Raw genomic sequence first — 19,511 nt, 5'->3', positions numbered from 1 at the left:
TGTATACTATTTTCTAGATCTATTATTTTTTTTTAATTTAAAAATAATTCCATAAATTGGGGTAAAACTAAAATATTCCACCTTTATGAGCGACAGTGTATAATGAAAAGGTGGTGGGTCAAACAAAAAGGGAGTGTGTTTCTGAAGAAAAAAAGGGAAGTATTATGGGTCACAGAAAACAGAGACATTAGAACTGAATTGAAAATATCCCATCTAGTCTCTTTACAAAGCCTAAGATCGACTCTAATTGGACTTGAATTATGACAGGTCGTTCATGCCTCTGGTTGTACTTACCATTCCTGGCATTGGTCTCTCAAAGAAACATGCACATCTTGATCACAAATTTAAAGCTTTGAAATTTGTTTATAGTTTATCAATGAAGAAAAAAGAATTTCTTTGATATCTAAATCATAATTTCTTTGGTATTTTTCATCCGATCTGGTTTAAGAGTTTTTAGGGGGTATAAACTACTTACCATTGTTTGAGCCCAAGTCTTAAGTAGAACTTGATTAAATATTTTTTCTCAAATGAACTATCAAACAACGTAAATCCTGTAGATTTAAAGGAACAATTTGCACACCCTTGCGAGTTTAATGCCAGGATTGGTGAGAGCAGCCAGTGGCATAAACGGCCTACCATAGGTCAAGTCCAACTTAAAGGGCCCCTCCAATTAAAACGGGCTTAACATTGAAAATAGAGACGTGTAGAAGAGTTTTTGACGGACATTCCGAATATGAATGGTTTTTCTTTGAAATCATCAATAATTCTGTAATCTAGCTTTAAATATATAACTCAGGGGGGGGGGGGGGGGGTTAGGTGTTTATTTTGTATTTTTAGGTGTTAGAGGTATTTTTTCCCCGAATCCTCTTCTTTTTGAATGTGTTTAATCAAGGAGGCGTGGTTGAGGGGGCAAAAAATCCTTTAAAAATATTTTTAAGTGCTCACTATCACCCCCTGAATAAGACAATTTCTATTTTCTCGTACAAGGCACAACGTGGGTGGAGCAGCTGAGTCTGTTAATTCAACATGACGGTGATATGAGCAGACTGGAAGGCACCAATATCATGGAGGCAGTTCCATTCCTTGAGAGCGTGGAAGACGGCCGAAACCCATCGGTATGTACAATCAGGGGCGTCGCTAGACCTTTTTCAGTGTGTGGGAGGGGGGGGGGGGGGGTAGAGGCCACCGATTATCGACAAAACTAGCCACCAATTGCCGACAAATATATTAATGCCAATCTGACCTATAAACTTTACTCTTTGTTATAATATAACGGAAGCATAATTATTACATTACGTCCTCATGAACAAATATTAAAAAACTGTCGCGTAGTCTACTACGAGGTTTTAACGAGCGAAGCCTAACTTTCTAACAAACAATCCATATAATGTGTAATGTTTTTCAATCCGCATATAAATACCTAAAATGAGAGAACGTGCGTCACTTTGTGAAGTGGGTGTTAACCCATTCAGGTGGTTTAAAGGTAAAGACCAGTTATGGTCATGCGATTGCACTGTGAAAGAAACGTTGTGGAATCGATCAGAAAAGGTTGATCATCTAGCATCTAGCATCTGCAAGGTTCTGGAATCATCAAAATGATAAGAAATTTGGGCCATTCTTCGTAAAGTTACAAGCACTATACACAGAAAGATGTATATGGGACTACCCTATATCTCTCACAGACCATGAGAGAAACAAATTTACCAAATATATGAATTAGTAGGCGGTTTCCCGGCAAATTTTTTATCATCATGTATTAGTCAAAACATATTCTTTCACATGATTGGTAATGAGAGCTTCCATTTCATTTTTTGAAATTGGGCGTTTCCAATACTGGTCTTTACCTTTAAGGTCACTTGATTTAGCATGTTAATTCACAATTGTAAAAGTGATTATTACTGGCTGTTTTTCTTATTGACTATTTTTTGATATGACAATATTTGACTATTTCCGTACTGACTATATTATGTTGACTATTATCATATTTATTTAATTAATAATGTCTAATGTTATATTGTGACGTCATTTCAGACATCACCGCTGGTAATTGACAAGGCTGAAAAGATGGCGTCGCCAAGGATACTCAAATCTCACTGCCACTCGCCTTTTCTACCCCAGGATATCAGCACCGACGATCCGAAAGCAAGGTAAGTTTGTGGCTACATTCAAATGACTAAAGCCCCTTCCACACCGGATCTGCGTGGCGTAGCGAGTACACCTAAAGTAGGCTGCGTATTCATGAAAATATTGCTTCGGTATAGTCCCTGCGTAGGTAATGCGTAGGCTTGCGGACGATGGCCTTTGGTTACGTACGTACCCCGTGCGAAGCCGTACCTACGGCATATGCAATTAGCGTGCTTACATGTTCGATTGCGTATAACAGGCGTAAGTTTGCGTATGTTTATGTAGGCCTGGCGTAAAGGGTAGGTTTGCTTACGGTTGCGTATGGTTGCTAACTGTATGCAGGTAGAATCTAGGACGCCTTCATACGCTTTTACTGCTTGTCGGACTGGCGTAGGGTAGCGTAGGCATGGCGAACAGTAGCGTAGTGTTGCGCAGTGTTTCATAGACTTGCGTCAAAAATGCGTACTTTCTGCGTCTAGTGTTTACGCCGAAAGTCACGTACCATTTTTCGTCCCTCAGCGTACAGTTACGTGGGCCATTGTAGGGAAGCGTACGTTTGGCGTAGTCGGTACACAACACTACGCAATTCTACGTATGACCCGGTGTGAAACCCGCTTAGTTACACCAACGAGACCCTGTCACAGATATAGAGTACCGGAAGTGTTAAATTCATATTCGCTCGTCGCTAAGCTTACTGGTTCTAAACAACGAAGCCTGCGCACGAGGTTAACCACGAAACAATTCAAGCAACGGGCTGGAGCAGGGCAGGGAAAATTCAACATTTGGGGCTGGTGTGATCACCACTTCCTGGGTTTTTCCACTGGATTATGATGATATATAATATATGCAATTCGAGTTCTGACTACTAAGATAAAATTTTTCGTAAAAGGTGCATAATATAGAAATATCGACTGCTTCGAGAGGACTGGCTGTTTTTATACGCTCAAGGGAAATTTGCCTCCGCTGCTATCACCCCGAGGCGCACCTATGTGGGTGGCGCGCCGAGGGGAGATAGCAGCGGAGGCAAATTCCCCAAGAGCCAGTATAGAAACAAACATTCCTCGAGTATTAAAGCAGTCGAAATCCCTTTTATATGCCGAATCAAAACAAAAATCTACCAAGAATTCTTACCTTATCCTTTTATCGGATAAAGATTGGTTAAGACATCGCGGAAAATCTGATAAACTGTCTGTTTATCACCGTCCGAAAAATGACTGAAATTTTCGATCAGTTGGGAATCGCAGACAAAAAGCACTGTATGATTTCTGCGCTCGCTCAAAGAACATTAAACACGTAAACCAATGGGTATCGCAACGAGATTTTATTATTTTGCCTGTAACTGTCATTTTGCCGGGATTTTACACTTGGACTATTAAATGGTTTCTTTACGGGAATGGCTAAAGTCATGACTGCAATTTCGACCAATCAGATGGCTGGATTTCTTAAGTGAGGTATAAAAAAAAAATATAATCTAGTCACTTTACAGTTACATATTATGATTTACAATTTGGTAACATTACAAAAATGGTCTATATTGCGTTGATTTGCAGGTGATCTACGTAGCCCGGAACCCAAAGGATACGGCTGTTTCCTACTACCATTTCTGTCATTACACTCCACATTTGCCGAGCTATGATTCTTGGGATATGTTCTTTGAAGAGTTCTTAGCTAACAGGGGTAAGTCGTCATTTAGAATTTTATACCCAAGAAGGGACACTTTCTGAGAGATTTTCCGGGAGATAAAAAGCTAACTGGACCACTGTAATCCTTGAGTGTCTTCTCTCGATATAACTGATTGGGTATACAGGTGGACCACTTTGCCGGGGTTTCCCCTACTCCTATACGAATAGTGCAGTGTGTTCTTAACGTGCACAGGTGTACGTGACTCCCCTCTACACGAGGTTCAAATCTAAGATTTTATCTGAGGGACTTACGCCTTTAATTCCCACTTCGAAAACAAAGGAGTCGATGCCAAAATCCAACAGCGCAGCTACGGAAGCAGCGAACTCCGGGACCTTACTGTTACAGCTGACTTGAGGTGGCGCTAGAGGGGATTTTGCGGTAATGATGCTAGTACAGCATGGCTTTAAAATATGGGTACACTGAAAACACATGCTTCAAACAAGATCATTTAGGCAATAATTATTTAAATGACTTTTGAGATGATTTCCTGAAAGTCATTGCGATTGCATTATATTTCTACCTCAGCTCCTCAAGGATCTTGGTTTGAAAACGTACGTGTTGCCATGGTGGAGAAGAAGAAATCATCCAAACGTTCTCTTTCTCAAGTACGAAGATATGAAGAAAGTGAGGTGTATCGTTGTTTCCCCTAAAATAAAATATTCTTTATTTACTTCAATCATTTAAAAAAGTATAGGAAAATTTGTCGAACATTTTTCAAGCAAAACTGAAATAGAAGGACAGAAGTACATAATTTCAACTTTGTACCATAAATGGTTCCGGACATTTACAACATGACAATTACAACCGGCCAATTATTTTATGTTACCGCAAGGAAAAGGCGCTATATCAAATATCTTTCGGATTGGATTGGATCTAAATACAAAAGACAATACCCTCTGTGATAAAAGCTAATAATCATATTAAGACGTTCCTCTATAGCACATTATGATATAACGTCCTTATGCACTTCCAAAAATGTTTGGATATTATAACACTCGCTTTAGCCCTGGCAGCCGTTATCAGCACAGCGTTTCATGAAATACCTCCCATCAGCTGCTCATTAAACACCTTGGGCGGTATTCTGAACAAGAGATAACACAGGGATAAAATGATGTTCAGAATACCAACTTACAACAATATTAGCGCTGTGTTATCTCTGGAAGATACAACAAAAGATAACACAAAACTTATATGTTCAGAATACCACCCCTGAGGGTGAAGAGTGGCAAATGTGCATTAATTGTCTTGCTGGGCAAGTTACTCCTTCGGCGATAGGCCCCTTAGAATATGACTCCTAACAGATGACATATATCTTTGGGTAAACGTATTACATTCAGTTTTTCGTGGAATCATTATATTTTATATTGTCAACAACAAGAACAAGAGCAACAACACTAATAATAATAATAATAATAATAATAATAATAATAATAATAATAATAATAATAATAATAATGATAATACTTATAATGATGATGATGACGATAAGATGATGATGGTGATAATGCTCACTACTACTACTACTACTACTACTACTACTTCTGGTACTAATAATAGTAATGATACTGATAATGATGATAATAATTACAATAACAACAATATACGCATTTTTATAGCTCTTTTTTAAATGATACAAAGCTCTTTTTGTAATAGAAACAATAACAATGTCTGTAACTTGAGAAATTATTAACAAAATACATCATAATTTCAATGGTGAAAACATTTTGATAATGTTAAATAACATCATTCTTAATTCTTCATACGACTTTTAGGACTTACCAGGAGCCGTACAACAGATAGCTGAATTCATGGGAAAGTCCCTTTCAGATGACGTCATCGAGAAAATCGCGGAAGCTTCGACGTTTGAGGCAATGAAGAAGAACCCTTTATCAAATCCCGACACTCTGCTGCAGAAGGGCAACAAGGAGTCCGGACTCGGACAATCGAGTACATCCTCATTCATGAGAAAAGGTACTAGATGATTACACAATTGATATACTGCATTGGCAAAAGGAAAAAACGAATTGGAAAAAATGATCCCCCCCCCTTACAAATACAAAAAATATTCTTAATTGATTTTCTGTATCCCCTCTTTCCATTTTTAGCTAGCTCTCTAAAAATATATTTTCCCTTCCTTCCACTTTATATTGTATTCCCACACTATGTTTTGAATGTTTTCTGTTACATTGTTGTATCTATTTTATATAATATTTGTATTATACTCATACTTACTTTTTCCCCTTTAATTATTTATTTGATAATTTCTTTCTATCTTTCTTTCTTTCTGTTTTCCTTCTATCACCCTACATTCATTTCCTCACAAGGTGTGGTTGGAGACTGGAAGAATTATTTCACTGACGAACAGAAGAAGCGATTTGACAAGCTGTACGATAAGGAAATGGCTGGCTCTGGACTTGAATTCGAGTTTTAGGAGTTGCTGATAAGCCGCCTTCGACCAGACACATCTATGCTGATAAACGCTCAAAGTGTTGACATAATCTCAAAGACTTTACTTTTCATTAATAATTTTGGGCGATGCTCCCCACCCCCTCCCCCTCCTCCCCCTTATTGCAGGCTAGGGCTCTTCTTACTAGAAGTAAATGGCTAACAGTTAATCTACATTTTGTACCCTTCTGGATGGTAAAGTCTTGTAACGCAAACTATAGCAGGCGCGGATCCAGGATTTCTTAGGGGGGGGGGGGCCCAAATTTGAAATTTTGCGAGCCAAATATTGGTACGTAATGGTGACCAAGAGTGAAGTAATGCGGGGGGGGGGGGGTCGGTGCAGGGAGGTGCGATTTTCCCCCTCCCTCCTCCGCGAAACGCGGAAGCTTTGACGTTTCATTAAATTATTGGAGAAAAAAGACGATTCGTTGTACCGTTTTCGAAAATAATTCTCGTCTGAATTTAGTTTTCCCCCTCCCGCGCGAAGCGCGGAAAATTTTACGATTTATTAAATTATTAGAGAAAGAAGACGATTCGTTGTCGAGTTCTCGACTCTTTATCCTCGTCTGAATTTAGGTTCCCCCTTCCGTGGGAAGCGCGGAAGCTTTTACGATTCATTAAATCATTAGAGAAAGAAGACGATTCGTTGTACCGTTTTCGATTCTTAATCCTTGTCTAAATTCAGACTCCCCCTCCCCCTCCCGCGCAAAGCGCGGAAGCTTTTAAGTTTCACAAGATTATGAGAGAAAGAAGACGATTGGCTGTACAGTTCTCGACTCTTAATCCTCGTCTGGATTCAGGTTCCCCCTCTCGCGCGAAGCGCGGAACCTTTTAAATTTCCTTAAATCATTAGAGAAAGAAGACGATTCGTTGTACCGTTTTCGAAAATAATCCTCGTCTGAATTTAGATTCTCCCCCAACCCCTCCTCCCGCGCGAAGCGCGGACGCTTTTACGTTTCATTAAATCATTAGAGAAAATAGACGATTTGTTGTACCGTTCTCGAAAATAATCCTCATCGGAATTTAGTTCCCCCTCCATCCCGCGCGAAGCGCGGAAGCTTTTACATTTCATTAAATCATTAAAGATTCGTATTACCGTTCTCGCCTCTGAATCCTCGTCTGAATTCAGGTTCCCCCCTCCCGCGCGAAGCGCGGAAGCTTTGACGTTTCATAAGATTATGAGAGAAAGAAGACGATTCGTTGTACCGTTCTCGATTCTTAATCCTTGACTGAATTCATCCCCCTCCCCTCCTGCGCGAAGCTTTGACGTTTCATTATATATTATTAGAGAAAGAAGACGATGCGTTGTATCAGTCTCTATACTCTTAATCCTTGTCTGAATCAGGGGCCGTCTTAGGGCCCCTGGGGGGGGGGGGTCGAGGCGGCGGAGCCGGCCCCGGAAGCTCAGGGGTTTTAGGCGTTTAATTAAGGTCAGATGAGCATTTTTTTGTATACCTTACTATTTTGTGAGACTGGCACGTCACTATTTGGCGTGGGGTCCAGGGGGCGGAGCCCCAAAAAATCAGGGGTTTTAGGCATTAAATTACCGTCAGATGAGCATCTAAGGGCCCGCCGTAGGGCCCTAGGTGAAATCCAGGGGGCAGAGCCCCCGGAAGCTTAGGGGTTTTATGCATTAATCACGGTCAGATGAGCATATTTTGATGCCTCATTATTTTTCAACACTGGCAGTTAACTATTTTTTCTTTCTTGCTCTTATTCTATTTTATTTCTCTTTAATATACTTTTTCAAAAAAGTAGGGGGGGGGGGGACTCGGGGCTCCCGATCCCCGCCGTACCTCGGGCCCTGACATGTAGGAATCTACTAAAAAGTGAGGAAAAATCTCGGAAATTATGTCATTTCAGCATTATTTGTAATCCACCGTTGTGGAATTAGAAATAAACCACGTTTGAATTTGATTTCCCCCAAGCCCCCCCCCCCTATCAGTACGCCAGTATCTCCTCTTTTCCTTTTTTCTTTCCTTTCCTTCCTTCTCTCTTATTTTTTTGATTGGGGGGGGGGGGGGGGTCAACAGCCTGGGAGGCAAGGCCCTTTCGCCTTCCCCGATCTCCTTCTTCCCCCTTTTCTTTTCTTCTTCCTCTTCTTTCTTTCCCTTTCTCTCTTCTTTCTCTTTCCCTTCTTTTCCTTTCTTCTCTTTTTTTTTTTTTTTTTTTTTTTTTTTTGCGGGGGGGGGGGGGCCAAGGCCCGCTCGGCCCCCCCTGGATCCGCGCCTGAACTATAGGCCTCCTTACTAATGCTTCAAAATAAGTCGAAATACTTTGCCCGTTCTAAAGCCAATCTCTTGATACGCCCTTAACCAATAGGTAGACAAAGTGACGGTTAGTATATGAAAGATTTAAAAGTTTCGACATCCTAAAAAGAAATGTCTTCATGTTTCAGAACCTAATCCAGTTCACTTGCGAAGTGTGCTTGTAGCCTTGTAAGTTGATCGATGTTAAAGCGTGGTGCGTTACAATATCCCGCTATCTTTGAAATTATTCGCCGTCCAAACTAATCGTACATTAATGTCTGTATCATCGATATCAAGCTGTTAGTCTTAGATCAATGATTTGTGGAATGAGGTCATGATGTTGTTGGTTTTCTTAATTGAAAACATTACCTAAGGAAGGGGGTAACTCCATAAAATAATATAAAATTTAAAAAAGGGGGTGTTTGACTACCTAGAGAGAAAGATAATAATATTTGATAGATTTAAGCGACTGGTGTATATACCATTATGTATTTTTAATGCTGATACTGATCCCGTCTCTTAAAGGCATCGTTTAACCATGTTAAATCTGGGATGCACGGCCCTAAGTGTTATAAGTATCTGTGATATGGTGTAATATTGAAGCCCTAGACAAAATGCGCTTCAATATGATCAAGAAGTGCCTGAAAAAAGTAAAAAATCTTTGAGTGACCGGTTTTACCATACTCGTTTCCCCCCCCCCCCCCCAAAAAAAAAAATATAGTGTTATGAAAACCGTTAGGAAAACGCAAAATTTGATTTTGATTTTTTAATCATAGATATCTTGATAATCAGACAGGCGATCGGCTTGTAAAAGTCATGGGTTCCTGACTGACCTAAAGGTTTATAATTGTCATTGCAGCATGAGCTAAATCCAGGATTTTGTTTCAGAATCTGAAACAAAGTAATACCCAATCCCTTTAAAGCAAACTTAAAATATAAAGGTTTTTCTTTCTTCAACAAACTAATCTAAAACGACTGCTCTGATAGAGGTTGGCCATTTTCTATTCATGTATCAAATTGAAAGCACTGTAGACTAAAGACATCTAGAGGTTGTTAACGGCCTTGTGTGCGCGCGCGCACCCACACACACACACACACACACACACACGCACACTCTCCCTTTTCGCTCATACAGAGGGAGCTAGAGAGATCTGTATATCTATCTATTTATATATATATCTCTCTCTTACACACACACACGCACGCACACACACATAAATACACACACGCGCACGCACCATCCTACTCAACTAACGTACTGCTTTATTTTTCTTTATTTCCCGTTATTTCATTGAATTAGAATTTTTTTAAACATATTAGATAGAACAATTTTCTCAGCATGTTCAATAAAACGTGAAACGATCAATGTTTTTATTGTACTAGTATATGGAAGGTGTGGTCTGGACACAACCAGAAATATTGTAAAATCCGATATTTAGAATCATGCGAATATATTAATACTAATTAAATAATGAAACATAAAGAGGGAGGATAATATATGTCTTTGGTGTGCACTACGCTAAAATTAACAAAATTATCAAAATGTTAATATCAATCTCTTTAGTTTATTACTCGGAATGTACACAACTCAAATGCGTTAATGGTTTTGACAATATCAGTCAAATTTCATAACAATTTGAAGTAAGAGCAAAAGCATTATTAACGAAGAATTTCATTGTGAAGTATAGATATAAAATTAAGAATGATAAGGGCTTGTTCAATGATGATGCGTAATCAATGTAATTTATTTTCTCCAACTGTTCCTAGATGTAAATATGTAACTGAAAATAAACAATTCTGTAGAAATGTCATGCTCTACCTATACACAACTGAGGTGTCTCTCATAAAGTTGTATAATATATTATTTCTTGTAAAATCATTAGCTTGAATTACAAAATATCAAAGGACATTCGCTTTCCAATCATATGACAATGCATGGACCAAATCGTCTTTAATGATGAATGTGCACATCTTATTAGAATTATAGAAACAAATAAAAATAGAGATGAGCTATTAATGGGACAACGAAATGAAGATAGAGGGTTGAGAAAGAGAGTGAGAGAGAGAGAGAGAGAGAGAGAGAGAAAGAGAGAGGAAGACGAACACAAAACTGGTTTATATAAATCATACAAAATAACTATTTCATTGAAAAAAGGTCTTTTCATTCTAGTTTAAGTAAATGCATTTCCCCAGTAAACTATAGCAGAAATCATCTCGAAATAACTAGTTTTTATGTTTTAAAACTCTATCAATGTTTCCAATCATTTCTAATTTATATACATATAATTTTAAAAGAAGGCATAGTACGGGATATTCATATATAATTATATATATATATATATATATATATATATATATATATATATATATATAATTAGCGATATGATAATCAAATACAAGTCATGATCCAAAAGCAAAAATTGTCAGATAAACAAAGAACATTAACTTAACTGTGGATATTTCATTGTGTAACAGTGATTAACAATAATTCCAAGTATCAATTTAAAGAAATCAAAGCTTCCCTCTTATCTGGAAATCCTCTCTATATTACACTAATTTGAATGCACGAAGTAGGAAATTGTTCGCACATTCGTGAATTTGATTTCACCGAACATGAATAAGAGTGCCGATAAATGAAATTGATTGCTCGGATTTTGAATTTGAATGCCCATATTCACCTGCGAGCGACCTCGAATTTGAATGGAAAAAAATGCAAAATTGGCTGCAAAGACCTATATTAGTTTAATCTATGAGTATTATTATCATCACCAATTTACAAAAATATGAACTGAAAAATACTCACTGATTAATTTGTATGTAGATGTACTACCAACAAATCAAGGGCGCATGATTCTCTGGCAGGGGCCACATTATAGAGACTGACTTTTCCAAGTCTCCAAAAGTGTCTTGAAAATTGCCCAAAAGTGCTTATATCCATTATACAAACTACTAAAACCTGTTGGCATGTCGGCAAAACCTCTATTTAACAGACCTAATTAAATTATGATCAGCTATACTATATTATATACTATACTATATCAATATTTCTTATATTCATGTGATATTTACCATCACTGTAGGCATATCAAATGCATAATAAAATTGAAAATGAAAGATGATTTTGTGGTTGTAAACATTGAATTGTTAAAACTTGACTGACTGCTTCTCATGAACCACGATGGCACCGGGAAAATTAAGAGTAGAAGTATACCATCAGCAGCTGAAAAAATAAGATTAAGGAAAAACGATTTCACATTGGTATCCACGGAAATTTTACCAAATTATGGTTGAAAGATATAATGTTCATAAATACCAAATGGGTAAGTTTTGATGATTTAATGTTACAAAATGTAAAATTTCATCTTTTTTTGCAAATATCATTCATACATATCAACTTTTCAATTGCTTCACATTTATTATCCACTTCGATTAAAAAGATTCGATATTTTGTTTAAATGTCATGAAATATGCGAAAAAATCCCTTATTAAAAAGTCTAGGACGGAAAACAGGAGCATAATCAGTTGCGAATCCAGAATTAGTCCCCCAAAATTTGTGAATCGCAAAAAGGAAACAAAACAAAAAAATTGGGGGGACTAAAATTGAGGGGATTAAACATTATTGATTAGGGACACGTTCTCCTTTTATAAATTTGTACTTGAGGTATGCCACATAATATTTATTGCCATGCATGCCCCTGTGTCCCCCCCCCCCTTGATCCGCCACTATTAATACAAACACACTTTAAAATTAATGACCCCTATTGTGCCTGTCATAATTATATTGAAAACATCATTATCTTACTTCTTCCAAATTGAATCTGGCCTTGTCACCGCGGCTCTTTGATTCGAAGGTAGCTGTAAAACAAACCAAAAAGAAAAGAAATTTCGTCACAAAATTAATATTCAACTCATTTATTTTAATGCCACACACTCAAAGTAATAAAAAAAACGCATCCCAAAAATTACGCTGAAAGTCTGGAGCTTCATAACTGATGCTAACACATACAGTGAGATATAAATATTAGACACAATTTAACGAAATTACTTGAGTTCAAGAGCTCGCATAATGTATGGCAAGCATTCCCAACCATTTTTGAATTATCATAACGGTTCCCAACAAATATAAAGAGAGGAGCTGGACTGATAATCTCACCGCCTGCATGGAAAAGTTTGTTATGGTTGTAACCCCGGATCATACATTACTCCTCGAAACTTTGCAAGAAATCCTGGATTTATGCATAACATTCAGATTTGTTTATACTACTTAACTTCGTATTAAATTCAACTCACTGAATATAAATCCCTCGAAATAAACTTCTGAAGTCAACTTACTGTACATAAACTTGACTCTGATAGCGACATGTATGAAGCTGGCAAATGACAAGTTACCCTCCTTGTTTCCATACAGCAGACCAAGGGCTCGAAATGTGTCATTCTTCAGCTTAAAGCCTACAAGAAAAGAAGACAGGGGAACAAAATAATCACAAAAGCAAAATAAAAACACGCACAAAAAATACAAAGCTAGAAAGCATACATGTATTAACACATAAAATAGTAACAACTAGCCTTGTTATAACGCATACATTACATTTTACTTTCGCTGTCATTATGAGTGATTTGAATAATTTTACTGTTGACAAGTTTCGGTATGAAAGTTTTTACTTCAGTCATATTGTCCGCTATTAGATAATGTTCATTCCTTCGTGGAAGAAAATCGCTGAAGGAATAACACATGAGAAGGACCACGCTTCCAGTGCCCCCGAAGTTGAAGCAGATAGACAGAAGTATACATTGGCCATAGGTTTACGTTTTCACTCGATATTATGGATTGAAATACTCTATCATAATCCTAGTCACAAACAGAATAATTTAGTTTTCGCCTAAAATGGTGGATCTAAATTTGCATAAAGTATGCCATTTTCATTGGATTGTTTGAAAGTGTCATTATTTTAGGAAATGCGCTGTTTTACAAAAGGCTTTTATTTTCACATCGAGTTAGTATTTATCGTGAAAAAGATATACCGAAGGTTTCATGATTATTGAACTGTTTCCAGTTTAAGATTAATCAACATATACCCGTGTTAAGAGTTGTCATGGAGCTAATCAAGACTGGTAATAGGTAATTCGCCAAAGCCACTGTGTTGCACAAATCAATCCTTCAATAATATTGGTGCCTATTGTTTTGTGCAAAATTGCACATGTGGCAACCGAGCTCCGTGCAGCGCGGAGAGACAAAGAAAGCAACCAAAGTGTTAACAGTAACAATGTTCTTACCAAGTGAGGTTAAAGACACCCTCATCTCGTTGGTACTGATCATTCCAGAGTTATCAGTGTCTGCCTTCTTGAATAATTCCTGCAAAAAGTATCAATCAAAGTCTAATATGAAGAAAAACTTTATATTTACTCCTATACCTCACAAGACAATAATGTTTTAAGGGCACTTCTAGAATTCTAAGATTAAAATGTCACAAATAATGATTTTCAATAAGAAAAAGGGGTACATGCATAGGATTAGTATTGAATATAACCCTATAATTTCATCTATGCTCATGTAAATTATTATGTTCAACCCTTTTTCTTCTTTAAGAGTCATTATAGTCATTATTGCCAATCATGAGGTTACTACGAAAAGAATTGTCTATATTAATATTATACCTTCCATTCACAGATGTGGTCCCACAGCTCCCTGAACTCATCAAAGCTAAGCTTGCCAGTACGATCCTCCTGTGTGAAAACGTTCAGGAAAATAATAAAACACAAATTCTTCTCCTTGAAATTGTTGTTTGCCAATTCGCTCCTTGATTGTACTAAAAGCATTAAGTTTTGCTAAAAGGGAAGAACGTTATTCCTTTTTACTGGGACGTCGCTGGAGGGTAGGGGGGGGGGGGGGGGTGAGGGTAGTGACTTTGGGAGCTGGCGTGTGGGGAGCACCCTCCCCCAATTTCACTATTGGCAGTTTTTAATTTGTTGTCGGCAGATAAGTAATATTCAAACTATGACGGCAAGTGAAAATAATGTTGATGTTTGTTTGTGTTTGTGTTTTTTTTCCCCGTTTTTTTTTCTTCCATAATTATATTCTTTTCGACAAATTTGGTCCGAACCCCCCTCCCCTATCAATAGAGCCAATGACGCCCCTGTCCTTCTTGTTTCAGTTTGAGAAAGGATACATCGCTGAGAGCCACCATACTTTTGCAAGAGTCCTCACTAAAACGATCACGGCGTAAATCTGAGGAATAATAGGAAAACAAATAACAACTGAATTAATCACAAATTATAATAGTGATATAGGATTCTTCAAGCCGTGACGCTCCTGGCGCTTCAACATTATTTCCACGGCCAATAGCTTGCGGCCAAATAATATTTTGTAACGCTCTGGCATATCGGTTAGCCTCTGAGGAGAGTGGCAAAAGTGGATGAATGTCCTGCCAAAGGACATTAGTGCCGGACTGGTATTCGAAACCTCAATCCTTGGATTGAGAGTCAAGTAAATGAACTATTATTCCATTATGACACCTCAACATACAGTGACACCTCCAATGCTATCTATACGAAAATGTTGGAAATGATGACACTCACAAAGGCCGTCACACACATCTTATAAATACCGAATCAAAAAGGACAAGAACAGATGAATGTGATATTATGGAACAAAAGGAGCGGAATACTCAAATGTATATTGATAACGTTCATTATATTAGTTCTAGTCGTCTAACATGCATAGACATAGTTTGTACCAATGTACCATATCATCTGCTGGAGCAAGTGTTATGTTAATAATGATGTCATTATTATGCGCTGCATAGAGACAGCACAAGAAACCAGAATTGTATTATCTTACAACGAACCCACCAATGTACTCATTTTATTCCAAACAATGGGTTCAATCCTCCTCCCCTCCCCTTCTTTAGTGTATCGGCACTTAATGATGGACTGGTTGCTAACAGACAAAAAAATTAAACATGATACAATAACATAATTAATGTGGAATAATCGTCGACATAAAGAGACTCATCTGACGGTCTAATTTACTAGGTAAGATTATGCACCTGGACTGAACTGTGCCAGTTGTCGACGGCGCGTTATTTTGCTGGCATATAGCACTGCGTCAGCGACTTGCGCTGACTTTGATGCGTCTTGTATAACAGTACACCTTATACAAAAAAACATGCAAAATTGATATTGCAAAAAAAAAATCGTTGAATAGCTAGCGCAGGTATAACAATAATGACGCAATCGAAAAATGGCGCCTCCTGTACAACGGACATAAAAGACTGCAGTGTCAGGTTTTTGTCATTAATTGGTTGTAATTCACTAACCTTGACGAAGGGATGAATTTAGAATGTCCCGAAGTTCCCAAGCATCAACCTCCATGTCCTGAGGGAAAACACAATAAAATTGTATAATCAATTTATAATTGGGTATTTGTGGCTTTATGTTGATATACCATAGAATTAATTAGGTTTTGACATTGGTTATATACTTTATCAGTAAGTATCATGTACATCAATCGTCTCCACACACTATTTTGCATTCGATATAATTAAAGGCAAAGTTTTTAACATAAAATCTATATAGAGAACGATACAAAATCAATGTAATTAATAATTCAAAAAATGCATACAGCCTATTGACATTCACTTTTGATAAATTGCTTTAAAATTTTGTCATAAGAATGTTTAATGAAAGTTCTAATTAAAGGTAAAGACCAGTTATGGTCATGCGATTGCATTGTGAAAGAAACGTTGTGGAATCGATCAGAAAAGGTGATCATCTAGCATCTAGCATCTGCAAGGTTCTGGAATCATCAAAATGATAAGAAATTTGGCCCATTCTTCGTAAAGTTACAAGCACTATACACAGAAAGATGTATATGGGACTACGCTATATCTCTCACAGACCATGAGAGAAACAAATTTACCAAAATTAGTAGGCGGTTTCCCGGCAAATATTTTATCATCATGTATTAGTCAAAACATATTCTTTCACATGATTGGTAATGAGAGCTTCCATTTCATTTTTTTGAAATTGGGGCGTCTCCAATACTGGTCTTTACCTTTAACACATGTCTTTAAAAACGACGTGCTATATTATTATTTAACGTATTATTATGTCAAACGGTGTGTTGTATTTAACGTATCAGTTCTTGTTTTCTTTTCTTTTAAAACCAAGTGTTGAGATTTTTATCGTCTTCTCACTTCATCACTCTCCTATGATAACGTAAAGAAAAAAATCATAACCGGATGGGCAGTTTGGTAAGAATTCACAGCAGAAAGAATAGTGTGGGAACGGTTTTCATTTTCTATCGCTACTTTTTGTCAAAAATAAATCATCAAACTTTTGAAATAGGCCACTACAAAATGTGGGAGCGGTTCCAAATTGTGATTTTTCGTTTGTTTTCATGAGTGTTTGAACAAACTTGTCTAATATTTTTGTTTGCCTTCCCCTATTATGCTTCACGGTGTGAAAGGCCTTGGAAAGGTCTGAAAATATTGCCTTGAGTGCAAAATCATTGTCAAGCAGGCCTTTGTTGGCTCATGTCAGGCAGGCCCTTGTTGTACATGTCAAGTGAGCATTGTGTTGGTTGCAGTATATGCTGAACTCGATAACCAAATTGTATTTTACTAAAAATATCATATCCATGCAGCAAGTGAGTCGTTCTTCTCTTCTTTACAAACAAGATCTTTACCAAAATGTGAAGACTTCAATAATTCATCGAATTTACGTGTATTAAAGCACTCCTTCATAAAATTGCATTTTCATTTTTCAACTGTAAAATAATACAAATTCTGATCTGATCTTTGTTTTACTTTCCTTTGATCTTCTCCTCATCTCTCTCTCTCTCTCTCTATAGCATTATATTCCAGCTCCTCTCTCTCTCTCTCTCTCTCTCTCCTACTCTCCCCTCTGTTCTGTCTTCCTTTCTCTCCCTCCCCTCTCTCGTTAGCTAATTATTTAAAATTCACATTATATATATATATATATATATATATATATATATATATATATATATATATATATATATTTACCTGTCCGGACAGTTCTTCGAAGGTTTTTCTGAACCGAATCATGTCAACATCTTCCTTTTCTTCTCCTCTCCGCTGTTGAATAAATATTTCCAAAATAACTTCATGGTATAAACTTGTTCATTCAATGTCATTGACTTTTAAAGTTAACACATATTCTTCACATCGTTATATTCCAAGTTAGAGGTTTAATCGAACTCTTCCAAACCTTGATTTGCAAAATTATTCTAAATTTATTAAACATTGCATCTACAATAATGATACATTGTACATAATGACATTTATCTAATTTAGTTCTCGTTGAAATATCATTAAACTACATTAAATAGTAGTAGTACAGTTGTTGTAGTAGTAGTAGTAGTACATGTAGTTGTAGCAGTAGTAGAAGTAGTAGTATAGTAACAATAAATATGATAATTATGAATATAACAATTACAATAAAAACACAACTATTATTACTACTTCGACTACTACAACTACTACTACTACTACTACTACAACAACCACTACAACTTCTTCTACTACTACTACTACTACTACTACTACTTATAGTACTATTTCTACTACTACTACTACTACTACTACTACTACTACTACTATTCTACTACTGCTAATAATGATAATAATCCAGTAATGATAACGCCAATAAAAATTGATTTATTACCTGCCTGTGAGACATGGTGGATTTTCCGTTAATAGAACTAAAGAAAAGGAAAAATCAAAACCAAAAAATACCTCTCAGTATGTAAAATATATATCATTATTGAAATAATAAGCCCACGGATACAAACTAGCTTGCTGAATTTGGATTAAGGATGGGAACACGAGGCCAAGATGTGTGACGGTCGAGCATTGGCGTATCGAGGGGGATGTTTTGGGTGTCCAAACACCCCCTTGGCAAACAGGGGGTGTTTCAGGTGTTCAAACACCCCCCTTGGAAAAAGGAGGTCTTTGAGAATTTTAAAGAAACCCTTTATTTTATTTTTTTGCTCAAGGGGGGGGGGGGTCGAATGTTGAGCTGAAAAAAGGAGTGCCAGTCTCCCCCTCCCTCCCGCTTATTTGCCGGCTGGCTGATTCACCGCTAAATATTTTCTTACGAATTGGGCAAAAAACACCTCCCCTTACAAAATCCTGAATACGAAATATTACTGACAGTGGAAGAGAAAACTATAATGGCAAAAGCAAGAGAACAAAAGATCAAGAGAAGAATAAAGTGCTGCCACAAATGCTTCAAAAAATTAAAACAATGACTACCGCGTCCGAACCAAGACAGGAACAACTTCAGAATATAAGTGTTTGTTTACTTTTTAAAATTAAATGATAACGTCATACGAAACAAGACAAGGAACAACATCAGAATGTAGGTGTTTGCGAAGAATTAGAAATCACTCCATTTAGTAATGAAATCGACAAAGAATCATTAATTGTTTGTTACTCACTTTTCTTAAAGAATATGATTAGAAGTCACGCTTTTCCTGGCTAGATACAAAGCTCGAAAGGAAATTTCGCTGTAGTTGGCCGGTGGTATACCTGGAACGTTCTGCACGCATCGAAGGTGTTGGTACGAAAAATGGGCGCGGTGGCGGAGCGGCGCGGTCGGCAACACGTTTGCATGCATGGGCGCTAGAATACTGGAGCTAAATATTTCGGTCGACTTTGGTCTTTGGTAACAATAAATCAATTAAAATCAATTAAAATATACAGCTACGTCCAGTGACGTGCACGGTCCACCCATGGAGGGGGCATCGGAAAGATGAGGGGGGCGGCACCAGTCCTATATACTCAGAATATGACATTTTAGTTATTTTTGTTCATTCTCTCTTATCATCCCTGGATTATAATAATTTTGTTTCTCTTCATAAATAGGAAAATGTTTTCCGATGAAGAGATAACATAACCATATTTGCCGGAAGGGAAGCACGGGGGTAGTGGCAAGGTGCCCCCATCATGTCAGTAAGACACCCAAACATTGTGGGAAATGGGTCTT

General features: G+C 37.3%; 2 protein-coding genes across 2 annotated transcripts; one reads left to right on the top strand and one right to left on the bottom strand.

The window, feature by feature from the left end:
* Positions 1 to 2,294: 2,294 nt before the first annotated feature.
* On the top strand, positions 2,295 to 6,259 carry LOC115929598 (sulfotransferase 1C2A-like). Its single transcript, XM_030999125.1, is given in 6 exon segments — positions 2,295 to 2,309; positions 3,675 to 3,801; positions 4,333 to 4,355; positions 4,357 to 4,431; positions 5,580 to 5,778; positions 6,132 to 6,259. Coding segments are annotated over 6 exon segments (546 nt in total). The 3' UTR covers positions 6,239 to 6,259.
* Positions 6,260 to 11,545: 5,286 nt separating this feature from the next.
* On the bottom strand, positions 11,546 to 19,087 carry LOC100889224 (calpain small subunit 1). Its single transcript, XM_030999637.1, has 10 exons — positions 18,964 to 19,087; positions 18,189 to 18,225; positions 17,528 to 17,599; positions 15,818 to 15,875; positions 14,669 to 14,727; positions 14,157 to 14,225; positions 13,776 to 13,854; positions 12,834 to 12,950; positions 12,304 to 12,356; positions 11,546 to 11,721 (listed from the first exon to the last, which is right to left on the bottom strand). The coding sequence occupies exons 2-10, from the start codon at positions 18,201 to 18,203 to the stop codon at positions 11,695 to 11,697; spliced, it is 549 nt and encodes a 182-aa protein (XP_030855497.1). The 5' UTR covers positions 18,204 to 18,225; positions 18,964 to 19,087; the 3' UTR covers positions 11,546 to 11,694.
* Between the last annotated feature and the right edge of the window lie 424 nt (positions 19,088 to 19,511).

This window comes from Strongylocentrotus purpuratus, unplaced genomic scaffold (genome assembly GCF_000002235.5).
Source record: "Strongylocentrotus purpuratus isolate Spur 01 unplaced genomic scaffold, Spur_5.0 spur5_scaffold_5, whole genome shotgun sequence".
Lineage (NCBI taxonomy): Eukaryota > Metazoa > Echinodermata > Echinoidea > Camarodonta > Strongylocentrotidae > Strongylocentrotus > Strongylocentrotus purpuratus.
This window is presented reverse-complemented; position numbering and strand designations above follow the sequence as displayed.